The following is a 14911-nucleotide window of genomic DNA, read 5'->3' on the forward strand; positions in this document are numbered from 1 at the left end:
AGGACCAAAATACATCAGTGACCTCCTAACCCAGTATGAACCTTCCAGATCCCTCAGGTCATCTGGATCCGGTCTTTTATCAGTTCTCAGAGTCAGAACCAGACACGGAGAAGCTGCATTCAGCTTTTATGCTCCTTATATCTGGAACAAACTCCCAGAAAGCCTCAGATCAGCTGAAACACTCAGTTTATTTAAATCCAGGTTGAAGACTCACCTGTTCTCAGCTGCATTTGAATAAAGCACCAAATCCACACTTTTAAGCTTAAATTTCAAAACTTACACTAACTACTGATCTTATCTATTTCTGATTTTATCTGTCTTGATTTTATATACTGTTTTGTTTGTTTGTTAATTAGTTAAGCTTAAATTTCAAAACTTACATTAACTACTGATTTTATCTACTGTTCTGATTTTATCTGTTTTGATTTTATATACTGTTTTGTTTGTTTGTTTGTTTGTTAAGTGGGATTAGAGCTCTGGGTAGCTCCCCAGCTGGGTCTAGACTGGGTCTAGAGAGTATTTTAAATTCGGGGAATTTAAAACAGAAAGTAGCTCGTCCACAGAAGGACTGGTAGCTCCCCTTACGATAAGGGTTCAGATCGCGCGAACAGGTGTGGGATTAGAGCTCTGGGTAGCTCCCCAACTGGGTCTAGACTGGGTCTAGAGAGTACTTTAAATTCAGGGAATTTAAAATAGAAAGTAGCTCGTCCACAGAAGGACTGGTAGCTCCCCTTACGATAAGGGTTCAGATCGCGCGAACAGGTGTGAAATGTGTGTGTTTAGTTAGTTTGTTTGTTTGCTTGTTTTAATCAATTTTAAATCATGCTTTTTATTTGTTTTTGTTTCTAATGTCTCTGTAAAGCACTTTGAATCACCTTGTTGTTGAATTGTGCTATACAAATAAATTTGCCTTGCCTTGCCTTGCCTTGCCTTGCTTACCTTCAGGGTCATACGTCACATGAAAACCAAAATAATTCCAAACGCCAGATCTGAATGAGGGTGGGGGAGGTTCATGTTGCAAGGAGAGCTTAACTTCTGTCTTGCTAGCTTGCCCTGCGCTCTTCATTCTGACTATGCTGTCTGTGTTGAGCGCTCAGTGGATCTGCGTTCGACTACTCCGCCTAGGCTGCACTGTCGAGCGCAGATCCACTGAGCGCTCCACACAGACAGCATAGTCAGAAGGAAGAGCACAGGGCAAGCTAGCGAGACAGAAGTTAAGCTCTCCTTGCAACAGGCAAATTGACCCTCATTCAGATCTGGCGTTTGGAATTATTTTGGTTTTCATGTGACGTATGACCCTGAAGGTAAGCGAGTCATGGACTAAAGTAAAACAGTATGTTGGATGTGCCACGCAATGCTCAATTACATGGGTGTGAACTAGTGTGTTAGCGCAGTTAGCTCGTTAACGTGTTGGCCGTCTAGCCCCATGCACGGAGCGATCGGCGGTAGCTCGTTAACGGAGATTTGCCGTGTTGTGGCGTTAAGGTCATTTGAACGAGATTAACCTGAAAGCACTAGTGGGAACACAACGAATATGACTGCACATTTACACCGACATCATCCTAGTGCAAAGACAAAAACAACAAGCATGCTACTAACTTTAGCCGAGTCATTTAGACAGCTGTTAGCACATGATTCTCCTTATGCTGCTGAGAATATAGCCCAGAAGAAGCGGATAGTATAGCTTTTATTTTGGAAAGAGCCATTTCTCTGTAATAAACTCTCTTTTCCAAAGATGAGTGATTCCTCACCAATTCCTCTGACATCGTCTTATTAATCGTTAGCTTACTATGCAAACATGACAAGTGAAATCTCCCGCAGCTTAAACATGTGAGAGGTTGATCGCGCAGAGAATCGCTGAGCTTATGTGAGTGCGCGTGTAAAAGCATTTCAGTTCTGCTGAGCCAAATAAGACAGGTCAGGGTGAAGAAGTGACAGCCAAATAAAAGCTTACCACAAAACGGAGAAGTTATGACAAATCAGACTATAAGGCAAAAAGAAAGTGCAGCTTTATGGTTTCATGGACAAAATAATTTCTGTGGCTGCAATATGACGAGCTATATAACCAGGGCTGCACATAAGTGGTCCACAGGTGCGCATTCGCTGTCAAAATAAAAAACGCGCACAAGGGTTAGGGTTAAATTTAAAAACTGTACTTTTGAGTTAAAATATATATTTATAATTTTAATAAATGACAAATTAAAAAGGCATGAACATTTTTTTTTGTATCGAAAAAATATCGAACCGTGACACCAAAGTATCGAACCGAACCGAACCGTGAATTTTGTGTATCGTTGCACCCCTAATATATATATATTGGGGGTGCTAGTAGGTGTTAGGTTCAGGGAATTTACGCAAATTTGCACGGGGTTAGTAAATCTAGTGGTAGGGACTTGCACCAAGAAAAAAGTCAGTATTTCTAGTGTTAACCATAATGTAAACCAACAAGAGGCCACCAGACAGGAAAACATACAAAGAGACTTTAAGAGAATGCTAACTGCCCCAACAGTACTGACCTAAGCCTAATCTTAAAAGTAGAGAGGGTATCTGTCTTCCGAATCCAAATTGGCAGCTGTTTTCACAGAAGAGGGACCTGAAAGGTGAAGGTTCTACCTGCCATTCTCCCCAACTTTCAGGTAATGAATGGTTAATCTAAAAAATAAACAAAAAAATACTGCAGTGAGTGTCCTGTAAAGTTTTTAACTAATTTTAAATAAACTTTTAAATGTTTTGTGCACTTTGATTAAAAATTTTCAGGGATACGACTTTGTTTTGTTTGATTATATATCGTCTTTATTTTCTCATCGTAGATGGTCTGTTTATATTATTTGTAGAGTTTGTAAATGAGCAGCCAAAATGGTTTTCACTGAGTCAGCAAAACTGTTTCTCCCCACAACATGATTTTCATTGGTATATCTAAGCAACATGCTTACCATGTGGAGATTTGCTAATGGTTAAGGCAAAAAATGTATGCTTTTTGATCTGTCCCTTCAGATTTTCCACAACATGACTGTAAGGATGTGGAGGGGCTCACAAATCAGCAGGTCTGTAACCAGGAGAAGAACTCCAGTTTAGGCCAGGAGGATCCTTCACAGATTAAAGGGGAACAGGAGGAACTCAGTACCACTGAAGAGGAAAAACCGCTTGTACTAATGCAGGAGACTGCAAATTTTCCATCTCGTGAAAAAAGTGACCACAGTGAATCAGAACCATGCTGTGACCAGTGCCTTTCTCACAACTCTTCTGACACAGATGAGGATGAAAGCAAGGATGGTAACTCACACAGAAATAAGTCGGAGCAAATCGTATCAGGCTTGTCAGTTCAAAATTCCAAGACAGCTAAGTTATGTAGAACCTGTGGGAAAAGATTTATTTGGAAGTCAGACTTAACTAAACACATGCGAATTCACACAGGCGAGAAGCCACATTGCTGTAGTAGTTGTGGGAAAAGATTTACTAGGAAGAGTCACTTGAATATGCACATGCAAATTCACACAGGTGATAAGCCACATTGCTGTAGCACCTGTGGGAAAAGATTTACTAGGAAGAGTCACTTGAAGAGACACATGCAAATTCACACAGGTGATAAGCCACATTGCTGTAGTAGTTGTGGGAAAAGATTTCATGTAAAATCAAATTTGAAAACACACATGCGAATTCACACAGGCGAGAAGCCACATTGCTGTAGTAGTTGTGGGAAAAGATTTACTGTGAAGGGTCATTTGAATATGCACATGCGAATTCACACAGGCGAGAAGCCACATTGCTGTAGTAGTTGTGGGAAAAGATTTCATGTAAAATCTAATTTGAATATGCACATGCGAATTCACACAGGCGAGAAGCCACATTGCTGTAGCACCTGTGGGAAAAGATTTACTAGGAAGAGTCACTTGAATATACACATGCGAATTCACACAGGTGAGAAGCCACATTGCTGTAGCACCTGTGGGAAAAGATTTACTAGGAAGAGTCACTTGAATATGCACATGCGAATTCACACAGGTGAGAAGCCACATTCTGTATTACTTTAGTACAGTTGAAAATGCATTTCGGAAACCATCCTACATGCTAAGTTTCATTCTTAGAAAATGGTGATGGCAGATCACATAAACAGTGTTTGGATCATTTAAAAATGAGCATTCGGGAAAAAAAACTTCATTTTGAAAAGGTTTTCAGAAGCTCAGTTTCTTTTTTCACACATGGACAAGAAAAAGTGTTTGTCTCGCAACATGAAATGTTTGCACCTTTATCACATTTTCTGACATCATTTTTTATTGTTTATGGGCTTTGTCTTTACTGAAGTTTCTTCATTTTCTTTGGCATGGCCTCAACAGTGCTTGAGATATTTTTGGGTCTTGACATAAAAGAACTATTTCTCAGAATCACACTTGGAAATATCAGTTTAAAAAAACTACCCGTGTACATGCGGTAGCCTTTATTGAAATCAGTTTTTTCTCTGAAGTTCACAGTTTGAAGGTGTTTAAAGCATGAGACAGTTTACTAACTGTACACTGTTCGCTAACTTGCACACTGCCAGAACTCCTGTTGGGATTTTGTTTTTGTTTTTAATGAATTTATACACTAGATTGACATTAATGGGAAGTGCTTTGTAGATGGAAAGGGAATATTTTAGGGAATGACAATGTTAGGCGGTTGATTCAAGTTCTCGTATTGTTTGTGACCCATATACTTAGGTCATTTATTATTCATATTTTTAACATAGCTTGCACTACTGTTATGTGAACACCTGTTGATACCCAGCTGTTGTTTTGTAAAAGGACCTCAGAAGAGTCCCGGGAGTCTTCATCTTTATTTATCTTGATTGGTGTTTGGCCTGCATGTACTTATGGCGAACACCCTAGTGGGCTTTTCTTTCTTCTAAATCTTTGTTAATCTTGTATGTTCAATAAAACTGTTGGCATCACACTTCACTCATCTCCTGTAGATTTTGTGTTTTGGTTTCAATTGTGTTCCAAAAGCCTGAATCAACATCTTTCCAGCCTATAGAAATTCTGCAAAGCCTTTAAAATTTGCGACCCCACAATCCTGCTGCTCTTTGAAAAACTAACAGTACTTCCAAACGAGCTGTTAAACAGGGCTTCGTGTGATCTGCCTTTTGGTGATCAACTGGTCAGAAAGATTCAACGCATTCAAGTGGATAATCATGCTAACTTCCTTGATTCTTGTCCTCACTTTCCAGGTCCTCAACGGTACTCCATCAATGTCTCCTGAAGTTGTGTGTTTCAGAACAAAAGTGGAGCAAATAATAGCAAACACTGAACACACACCTCCCCTGTCTGCCAAGAGCATGTCTAAGACTTTTCTATACCACCATCAGTGACGTGAAGACAGATTGTTCAATATTAGATTATTCTGTTATTATATGTTACCTTATATATGTAATCAAAGTAGTTGAATTAGAATACTGCTGTAGATCACATTATACCCTTTAATATAGAGTGTGTGAGCTGTATGTAGTTTAGTTCTCATTATACTTTTGAGTTAACAGAACATATTCACATATTAGTTCATTAGATAAATGTGCAGAAATGAAATAGAAGTTGATTTAAGGAAAAGCAGATGCTGGCTTCACGGTGCAGTTGAACGCTGGCAACGCGAGAGCGAAACACGTCCGTAGGTTTGGTTTATGATACGGCGTGTTCCGGTGGTGCGGCCGTGAAGTGCAGTAGTGGTTGGTGCTAGTTTTAGTACATTGGATAGAGGTTTTGACGGTGGTTTGTGGCGTCAGTCGAGTTTTAAGGGCTGCGGTCATAATACAAAGTAAAATTTTAAGTACATAGAGCAAAACCTGGTTTATGATGTCAGGTATAACTTCGGGGATGCAAGCATCACTTTTATGATGCGACTTTGCCCTGTTGTGGCGGTCATAAGCGCAGAGAAAGGGGTATTTTGGTCTATGGTGCAGTGTGCTTTAAGAAGATCTAACAGTTGAGCTCAGAAGTTTCTGTGTAATCTTCCACTGATGAGGAACGCTCTCTGTGTGTCTCACTGATGGTGTAACGCGCTGTGTGTGTAAGGCGCGCTCTGGCTATGTGTGAGGCACGCGCTGAGTGTGTTTCTGTGTGTGAAGTGTGAACACAGTGACAGTGACGGTTGATGTGTTTGATTAGGAGGACATTAGAGCAAAGACACATTTTAGGATCAAAGGTTGATGCCTAGTGTACCTGTGGAAATAATTTTGCCCTAGGAGTGGCGACCCTCCTGTTCGTGGACGCGCGGCCAGGACCGGCGGCGTCCGGGTGCCGAGGTGGTGACTTGGGGAGGTGAGGGCCCCCGCATAGCTACGGAAATAACACTGGAACGGCCGTGTAATCACGGGTTCACATTTATTCCGGACTAGAACAAGACACATTTTGCGAACAAAGGTTGAGTCTAGATTAGTAAAGAAATATAAAAAGGTTGAATTCCTCGTTTCAGTGGTTGAAATTGTTGTGTGCCTGTCCCCTGACGAGTGTGAAATTAAAATAAAGAGGGAATTTGGAGCCACATAGAGATAGACGGGCATAATTGGGTGTATTACTCTGTGGTGTAATAAAAATAAAAAGGAGAGATAGTAAGAGGTGCAGTGGAGAATTATGGAGGAGTACAGAGAGGAATGTGTTGGGAGACTGACGTACAGTTTACGCTGTCAAGGTAGGCGGGTTGCCTGCTTATCTGTTTAACATGTGATGAAAATGAAATTAAATAAATCTCTTAGTGTGTTAATACAGGAAGCTGCGGACCTGGACCAACTGCCCCCACAAGCACAGCGGTCGAAGCAAAATTATAGGTAATGGGAACCACACCCAGCACGAATCAGCAGCTGTGAAAAAGACAGCAGCGAGGAGAGAATTAGAGGAGAAATTAAGAGAAGTTTTAACACATAAAATTGGGGCCAACGGACTTGTGGAGGTTGGGAAGGCGTCCGGAGCATCACAACAAAAAGGTGAAACAAAAACACACAAGCAGAGAAATCTGAGAGAAAGGCTCCTTTTAAGGTAACGCCTAGTTTGAGAAAAGATAAAATTAACCTGCTTTTATACAAATGCACATACACGCAATGAAGAAACAGCTTACACTCATGAACACGTGAAGATTTTCCAGCAAGGTTAAAGAAAAATTAACATACTTAAATGATGAAGTCTATACATTACTGACAAAGAAACCCTCTGGGTTGCAGGACAACAATTTAACTAAAAAAAAAAAAAAAAAAAAAGGAACACTGGTCTAACCAACCAGGCAAGACACAACAAATTTAGTGGTTAAAAGATTCAAATTGTGACATGTTTTCTGTTGATTGATTAATAAAAGTGATTACTGAATGAAAGAAAGTTCCTTTTTTGGGCTTTTAAACATGATCTTAAGAATTTTAACAGGTGCATGTTGTCCTGTCAACTTGGTGGGTTAGGAGTTGATTATATCGGGAGACAAAAAACAAAAAAAAGGGGGAAAGAAGGCTGACACAGGGCCTGGCCCCATTGTCTCCCCTCTGAATAACACAGCCAACACAACATCATTTTCCTGTTCGTTTGTTTTTGTTTGTTTTTGTTTTGTTTTGTTTTTGTTTTTTCTATATATATTTAATTACAGGCTGCTTTGCCGGCCCTGAAAGCCGAGGCTGACTGGACTCCTGCTCTCCCCCATACGTGACACTGACCAAATGCTGCAACAGCTGGACCCACAACAACGACCTGAGAATGTCAACAGACCTGCAGGAATGTGATCTCATGCAGCCGAGACGGAGAGCACTAAACCTAAGGCCCGTTTCACTACACGGGGGAAAATTCCCAGACTGCGTCAGCTGACAGAGCTCAGCTGTGACGAGACGCCCGCCAAGCCCGAATGAAAAGTAAGGCCGAGCGAAAGAATGCTGACCTTGATAACTTTGCATTCACACTGTGCAGGACAGTGATGGACCAACACGGATGATCGGGTGGCGAAAAAGGGCGTGACCGAGACAAGAGGAGTAACTGAGGACAGAAGGCACCTCAGAATGGACAAAAACACAGAAGAAGATGCAGGTTTCACCTGCGGTGAACATCGACACTGGAGAAAGGACTGCCCCAATTGGGGTCAGAACCAGGACGGACTGAATTTTGAGCAGCAGCAGCAGCAATGGTCGCAAACAAACTGAAAAGGAGGGGGGCAGGACCCCAGGGCATGCTTCAGGCCGTGGTTTACCCAGAACACCAGAACAGGAAAGTGATGAACACACACACACACACACACACACACACACACACACACACACGGGAATGCTGATTCACTGAGAAGTGATGCACACACATACACATGCACACGCTTGTGCAATGAAGAGTGATCCACACGCACACACACATACACGCTGATGCAATGAAGAATGCTTTGCTTATGCTGATATGCAAAATGCTGCACACAAACATCCCAATGCATAATTTTTATGAGGAGCCATTGATTACCATTAAATACTTAGAATGTGTTATATGTCACCCAGAGGGCATTTATGTAGATTTTAGGAATAAGGTCTAAAAAAGTTTGGTTATGAAAACAATGTCTGTGCGTGATGTCTGTTTATGGCTCAAGGCCTTGACTGAATTCTTTGCTGTGCTTCACACAGCCCTGATGAGGAACAGTGGCACAGAGTGAAAATGATGAATTAATAGTGTAAGTTTAGGTCGGAGTACGGCATTTTCTGTGATTGAGTTTTAATTCAAGGAGGAACAAAAGGTGTTACGGCACCTGAGGTTCTCATTCCCACACAATATTGTCCCGGCAGGAAGCAAAATGTTCCTGTGAATTTCTGGTTGATTGTTTGGTTTTGTTTAGCGCTAGCTTGATTTTATCAGTGAGCTTTGGCTTGTGTTCTTTCTCGTAAGCGAGAGAGGGATAGTTTTATGCTTGGACATGTCTGCAACGGGCCCTAGTTTGTGTTATTTTAGTAGTATTTTGTTGGTTATGTCTGTTTTCGTTTTTGTTACAGTGCACTGAGATAAGAAAATCTGAGAGGTGTGATCCACCGGTGGTGATATGGTGATATGGTGATATGTTGATATTTTGTGAGTTCATGATTTAACAATCAGCTCTTTAAACAAGGCCTGAAAGATTGAAATTTAAAGCGCTATAAAATATTCTTACAAAAACAGTTGCAAAGTGTGCTTCTCCATGATTGTAATTGGCTTGGGAGAAATTCACTTATAGGGAACACTGAGAAGTTCTGAGTCTAAAAGGATTGCACCGAGTCAATCCGGCCCAAAAAACAACAAGGAATTGTTTTCCTTTAAAATGATGACGTCATCTTGCTGGTGATGAAGGCTCGAATAGGTTGCGCGGGAGACTCCATTATCAGCAACATCTGGTATGAATGTGTATGGAGGTATGCATGTGAATGGACTGTGATGGACTGACGACTAAAAGTTTTGACTGACTTGATACTGAGACAATGACTGCACCAACTTTAGGATTCGTAAATGCCAATAAACAATTCACCCAGCCGACAAGAGAAGGGTGGATGCTTCGCTTTGTTTTGTTTTGTTTTTTCAGGAGCAGGAGGATAAGAGAGACTGGAGGAGGAGACTCTAGCTTCACATAAGTATGAACTGCAGACTTAACACTGTGGTTGCTGATTTTGAGTTACCGATGTTTGCATTAAGAAAACTGTGCTATATTAGCTGTGTTTTGAGTAAGGTATCATGATATATTATTGGGAATGCCAAATGCTACAGTGGAGAAGACTTTTGATACCACTCATGACTGGAATATGTTATTATTAACCATAGCAGGCCACTGTAAAAAGTCAATTAAATTTTATAGAGGAAAATCGCCAAAATTGAACAATACCTATGAATGACTGGCCACATTCAGAATAGAGATATGCAATAATAAACATTGGTCCACGTGATTTAGGTTCTCACTTGAAATAGTAAGTTATTAGATGTAGAATATAATTGACAGGGACATTTGATAGGATGTGGTACTGAAAAAGAACAAGAGCAAAGTAAATAAAGAAAATATTGTGTTTAGTTTGGATAAATTCAAATTAAAATGTACCATTACACTCAGAGGATCAATATGAAATAAAACATATGCAAAATTTGTAGGAAGTACATGACTGATAACTGTTCTGTCCTGAGCGTTTGTTTCTAGAGCACCCACTTGACCACACCAACAGTTTCTCGCCACCGAGGAGGGGGACTTGCAAAAAGAATAAAATAAAAATCTGAGTTTAACAAAACATTTTAAATGTAAATATCAAGCTTACCTTTCTTTTTCCATGAAATGTGCTTGTGGGCACGCCAGCCATTTTGAAAAGGTGGGCAAAACAATTGGCAAGGCCACACCCCCACACATGTGATATAATTTTAAAGGTACTGTTGCCCTCTCTAAGAAACATCAGGAATTAGAGGAGTGGCAAGTAGAGTATGCGAGCTACAAGCAAAAACTAAAATGTGTACTACAGTGTGCAAAAAATGAAATACTGGGTCATCAGGGGGTCATGAGGGACATTTATAAAACTAAAAGTCCCACTAACCTTAAAGTGCACTTGAAAAGCCCACACAAGAAGGTTAACCTAGCTTACCTAGAAGACCTCATCAGGGGGAGCACACTCCCCCTCCTTGAAGAGCTCACCCACTCAACCCGCATCCCCAGAAAACAGCTAACCCCAGATAAGGCAGCGTGATGTATCCCGAGACAACAGGACTGGGACATCTAAATAAAGGTGTGAAACAATCGCCTTCAAAAGGTTATCAATTCACTTCAACGAAAATTAGGACCACTCGGTGCGGCAAGAGTTAATAGTTATTAGTCTCAACACCCAAGGATAACCAGAAGAGCTTGACTGATATGATGGAACTGGGATTTTGTTACACTTAATTTTTTGCAAAACACAAATAAAACTAAATTGAAACTAAGGATTTTCAGAAAATAAAAACTAAACTAAACTAGCAAACAATTGGTAAAAACTGATTAAAACTGATGAAAATTGCAAAACTATTACAACCCTGGTCCAGACTAAGATGGTGTTGGACATCTTCAGGGCAGAAAAGGGTTGGTGTGACCAGGGTGTGGTTTGGCTTGTTGTATGTATATTTGAGATCATATGGCTCTGGATGGACCAGTTACCAGGGCATGGAAGGATGACAGACTTTATTACATGAGGAGAAGGGACATTTTCGGGATCGAAGATCCTCAGGGATGACAAGGCTGGAGCAACGGTACTCGAGAGAAGAATTTCTGATACTTTCTGAGATATGATGTCACCAACCTTCTCTTTTAAGTGTCTAGCTCCAATGAATTGACACATGGGAGTGTGTCAAAACGGGGGAGTTGAGTTTGAACATTATATGGTAAAACTTAAGCATATAATGGGTTAGACTTAGAGATGACTCATTAATTTTTGATTTCTTTTACACACACATAGATTATGATTAGAATAAGTCCTGAACATAATATTTTGAACCAAATTTGAATCATTAGAAGAACAATGGATAACAATATTAGATTATCAAGGCTAGGGAGAGAGGTGTTTTGGTTTTCTGTCTCTTGCAGAGAAAGGAACAGACACCAGACGGGGACCCGGAGATGTGAGGACCCTTCACAGCAGGGACAGATGTAGGGACTGCCGAGACAGCAACTGGGATCAAGTGTCATGACGTTTGGGCTCCTGGAGAAGATGGATCCCACAAACACAGCAATAACCATGAAGGGGTTGGCGAAAACCAGGAACACCAGACCAACGAGGTTCAAGAGGCTCTTGGCAAAAAGGGGGACACGCCGGTGACCCCAAAATACACAGATCTTTGTTTGAAATCGGGGCAGAATAATCCCCAGAACTGTGCAATGACTAAAGGGTGGTCTAACCCCGGAGGTCGAAGAAAGAAGCTGAGAATCACCCAACTGGAAGACACTGGTAGCTGCAGCAATAAAAATAAAGGTTAAAAGCTCCTTAGACAGAGGTTCTAGTCTAAGTACATTTGAAAGGTATAAGGGGGCATTAAAATGGGAGTGGAAAACTGGAGCACCAAAATAAAGCTGTGGGAGAATTGGGGAGTGATGGGAGAGTCATCTGTAACTGCTGTTATGGTTGTAAATCTAACTTTGCTTGCATCTGAACTGCGTGAACACAGAGGTCATCCCACATATGGTCCACCCGTTAAAGGGGGACAGAGGGCCTCAGGATCAAGAAAACTTGGACCTTGCGACCCTGGAGTGCATGTTGTAAGTGATCTCTTTCAGAGATCAAAAGGGGGAATTATTAGATTATTCTGTTATTATATGTTACCTTATATATGTAATCAAAGTAGTTGAATTAGAATACTGCTGTAGATCATATTATACCCTTTAATATAGAGTGTGTGAGCTGTATGTAGTTTAGTTCTCATTATACTTTTGAGTTAACAGAACATATTCACATATTAGTTCATTAGATAAATGTGCATCACTCTGTATCCTTGATCTGCTGGGAATGTGTTACACTGTTTTCTTGACATGCTTAATTGTTGAATCATGAAGAGAAGGTTGTAAGCAGGAGACTCTGTGTCTAAAGACAGGGGAGCTAGATAGACCACATTCCACACCCCCACCTTACAGAAAGCAGAGAAACAACTGCCGAGGTCATAACTTAGGCGCTGTAACAGAGAAAAAATGTGATGTTTTGGCTTTTACGACTAGCTGGGGGCCACTAGAGACTATAAAAAGCTGAGCAACCCGTCACCATTTTGAGACATGTGCCTGACCCTCTGGTAGCATCTCTCCCGTCCGGACGTTGTAATGCTCTGACTGTTGAATTATATGGAAATAAATGATTGTTGATTGAGCATTGATACACCGAGTATTGTCCCTCCTTCAGCCCAAAGATTCAAAGAATTGGGAGAATTCAACATCAAACAAATCTGCGATGGTATTTTCAGATTAAGTTAGCCAATTAAACATCAAAGTGGACTTAATTAATGCAGTCAACAATTCCTTAGGAGGTATCATGGCTCGTGGGGTGAGCTGTGTGGAATTTAACTAGGACCCAAGATGCTGGCAGCTGAGATGCAGGAGAGTTTTATTGAGAAGATGGAGATACAAACAGAAACGGCGGAGGTGTGTAGGAAACTAAGCATAACCTAAACTGTAGAAAACTAACAAAACGAACCTGAAGCGCTAACTGGAGACCCGGGAACATAGAAATATGCAGGGAGGAACACAGGTTGACACAGGGAATTAACGCAGACGAACTAGCAACAGGCAAGAGAACACACAGGGCTTAAATACACACAGCAGTAACCAAGGGATGGGAGACAGGAGGGGAACACACCTGGGACAAATCAGAGCTGACGAGACAGGGGAAACGTAAACTGACCACACTCACATGAGACAAAGACCTTCAGAATATAACAGGAAACTTACAGACACAAAGAACCAGACAAGACACTGAACTCAACAGACAGACTCACAAGCAGACACAGTAACACCATGGACAGACAGTCAATAAATAAATGTTTAATAAAAAATGTCATGTAGGCTATTACAAGTAAACTAGTGTGAAATAAGAGGACTGTTGATCAGCCTACGCTGTGGAAAGCTGTGACTCTGTCACTGACACGTGTGGCATGATGGATGCAGTCATGCTGGGAGAAGCTACGTGAGTGCAGAAACCTCTGATCACCAGACGATCACGTGGTCATCAGTTTTCAAACAGCTCATTGCAGTTTTATAAATCATCTTCAGAGGTTATTTGAACCTTGTCTTTGCAGAGACCTGCAGACCTGAGGCAGTAATGCAGTGATAATGACCAGCACACAGTGTAAGTCATGCTGCAGCTGCCCTGAATCTACAGTGTTGGTTATTCCCACCATGTCTCTATGTTTCTGATCCAGTGTGGACGAGCTCTTTATTCAGTCTGAACTGGTTTTAAAACTAAAATACAATTGATTTGTTATTCATAGATTTTCAGATTTACTCTTACACAAAAAAGTAAAACATTTTTGTTGCCAGATCACACGTATTTACTTCCAGTCCTGAACAGAAGGAAATCGTTTTGATGCCTAAATGACATTTTATGTTCAGTGACAACCTGGTGTGCTTGGGTCCATGAATGCAGTGGTGTCGTGAGTGGGCCCTGTTACAGTCGTCAGTGCCAGCATGAGGTGTCAGTGAATATATTTACACATTACTTCATTTAAAGTACGAGTTTGTGTCTCTGTCCACAGGCAGTCAACCCCGGCTGTGTCCTGGAGGATTTTGTGCGCTGGTATTCACCTCGGGATTACGTAGAAGAGGAAGTGGTCGATGAGAAGGGCAACACGATGGTGACGGGGACACTCAGTCCCAGGATGAAGATCCCAGGCAACATGTGGGTGGAGGCTTGGGAGACTGCCAGGGTCACACCTGCACGACGCAAAAAAAGACTTTTTGATGACACCAAGGAGGCCGAGAAGGTCTGAAGCAGGTCGTTCGTTTTGCCGCATGCGTGTTTTTAAGCCAAACGTGTTTACTAAGTGGATCACAAAGTGTTTTCATGAATGTTTCTGCTGATTTTCAGGATCAGCTTCTGCCATGGGACCGTTTTGGCTCATGTATGTTGAAGCATTTTCACATGTTGATGAAAAAGGATCTGATGCTGTCACACACGATGTTTAACTGACACACAGCAGCTCTCTGTGGTGTGATGGTGTTAAATGAAGAACAACTTTAAACCAGCTTCTATTAATGATCCGGTCGGCTTTATGGGAAAGGGACAAACAGTAACTGGGGTTAGTTGTTTCCTCACCCAAAGAGGGTCCTGGATTTGGACCCGGGCAGGTCCCTGCCAAGCGTTTGCATGTTCTTCCTGCACATATGAAAGCAGAGCTCGGAGCTCCAGTTTGCACCATCACTGAAAATGTTGCCTGTCTTTTAAAGACATTGTTTATCCAAAAAGAGAAAGTTAAAAATAATGCTCACTGAT

The 14911-nt window shown here is 41.3% G+C and overlaps 1 protein-coding gene across 1 annotated transcript in view; it reads left to right on the forward strand.

Moving 5' to 3' along the window:
- Window positions 1-3360: 3360 nt before the first annotated feature.
- Window positions 3361-14911, forward strand: part of LOC146606816 (uncharacterized) — a 326199-nt gene continuing 314648 nt past the window's right edge. The window contains exon 1 of the mRNA XM_085349374.1: window positions 3361-4002. Coding sequence (XP_085205500.1) covers window positions 3399-4002 — 604 coding nt within the window. The 5' untranslated portion in view covers window positions 3361-3398. The remainder of the gene's footprint in view (window positions 4003-14911) is intronic.

This window comes from Diplotaxodon limnothrissa, unplaced genomic scaffold (assembly GCF_057381915.1).
Source record: "Diplotaxodon limnothrissa isolate DT_005_m unplaced genomic scaffold, D_limnothrissa_male_GT1.1 unmapped_scaffold_6, whole genome shotgun sequence".
Taxonomy (NCBI): domain Eukaryota; kingdom Metazoa; phylum Chordata; class Actinopteri; order Cichliformes; family Cichlidae; genus Diplotaxodon; species Diplotaxodon limnothrissa.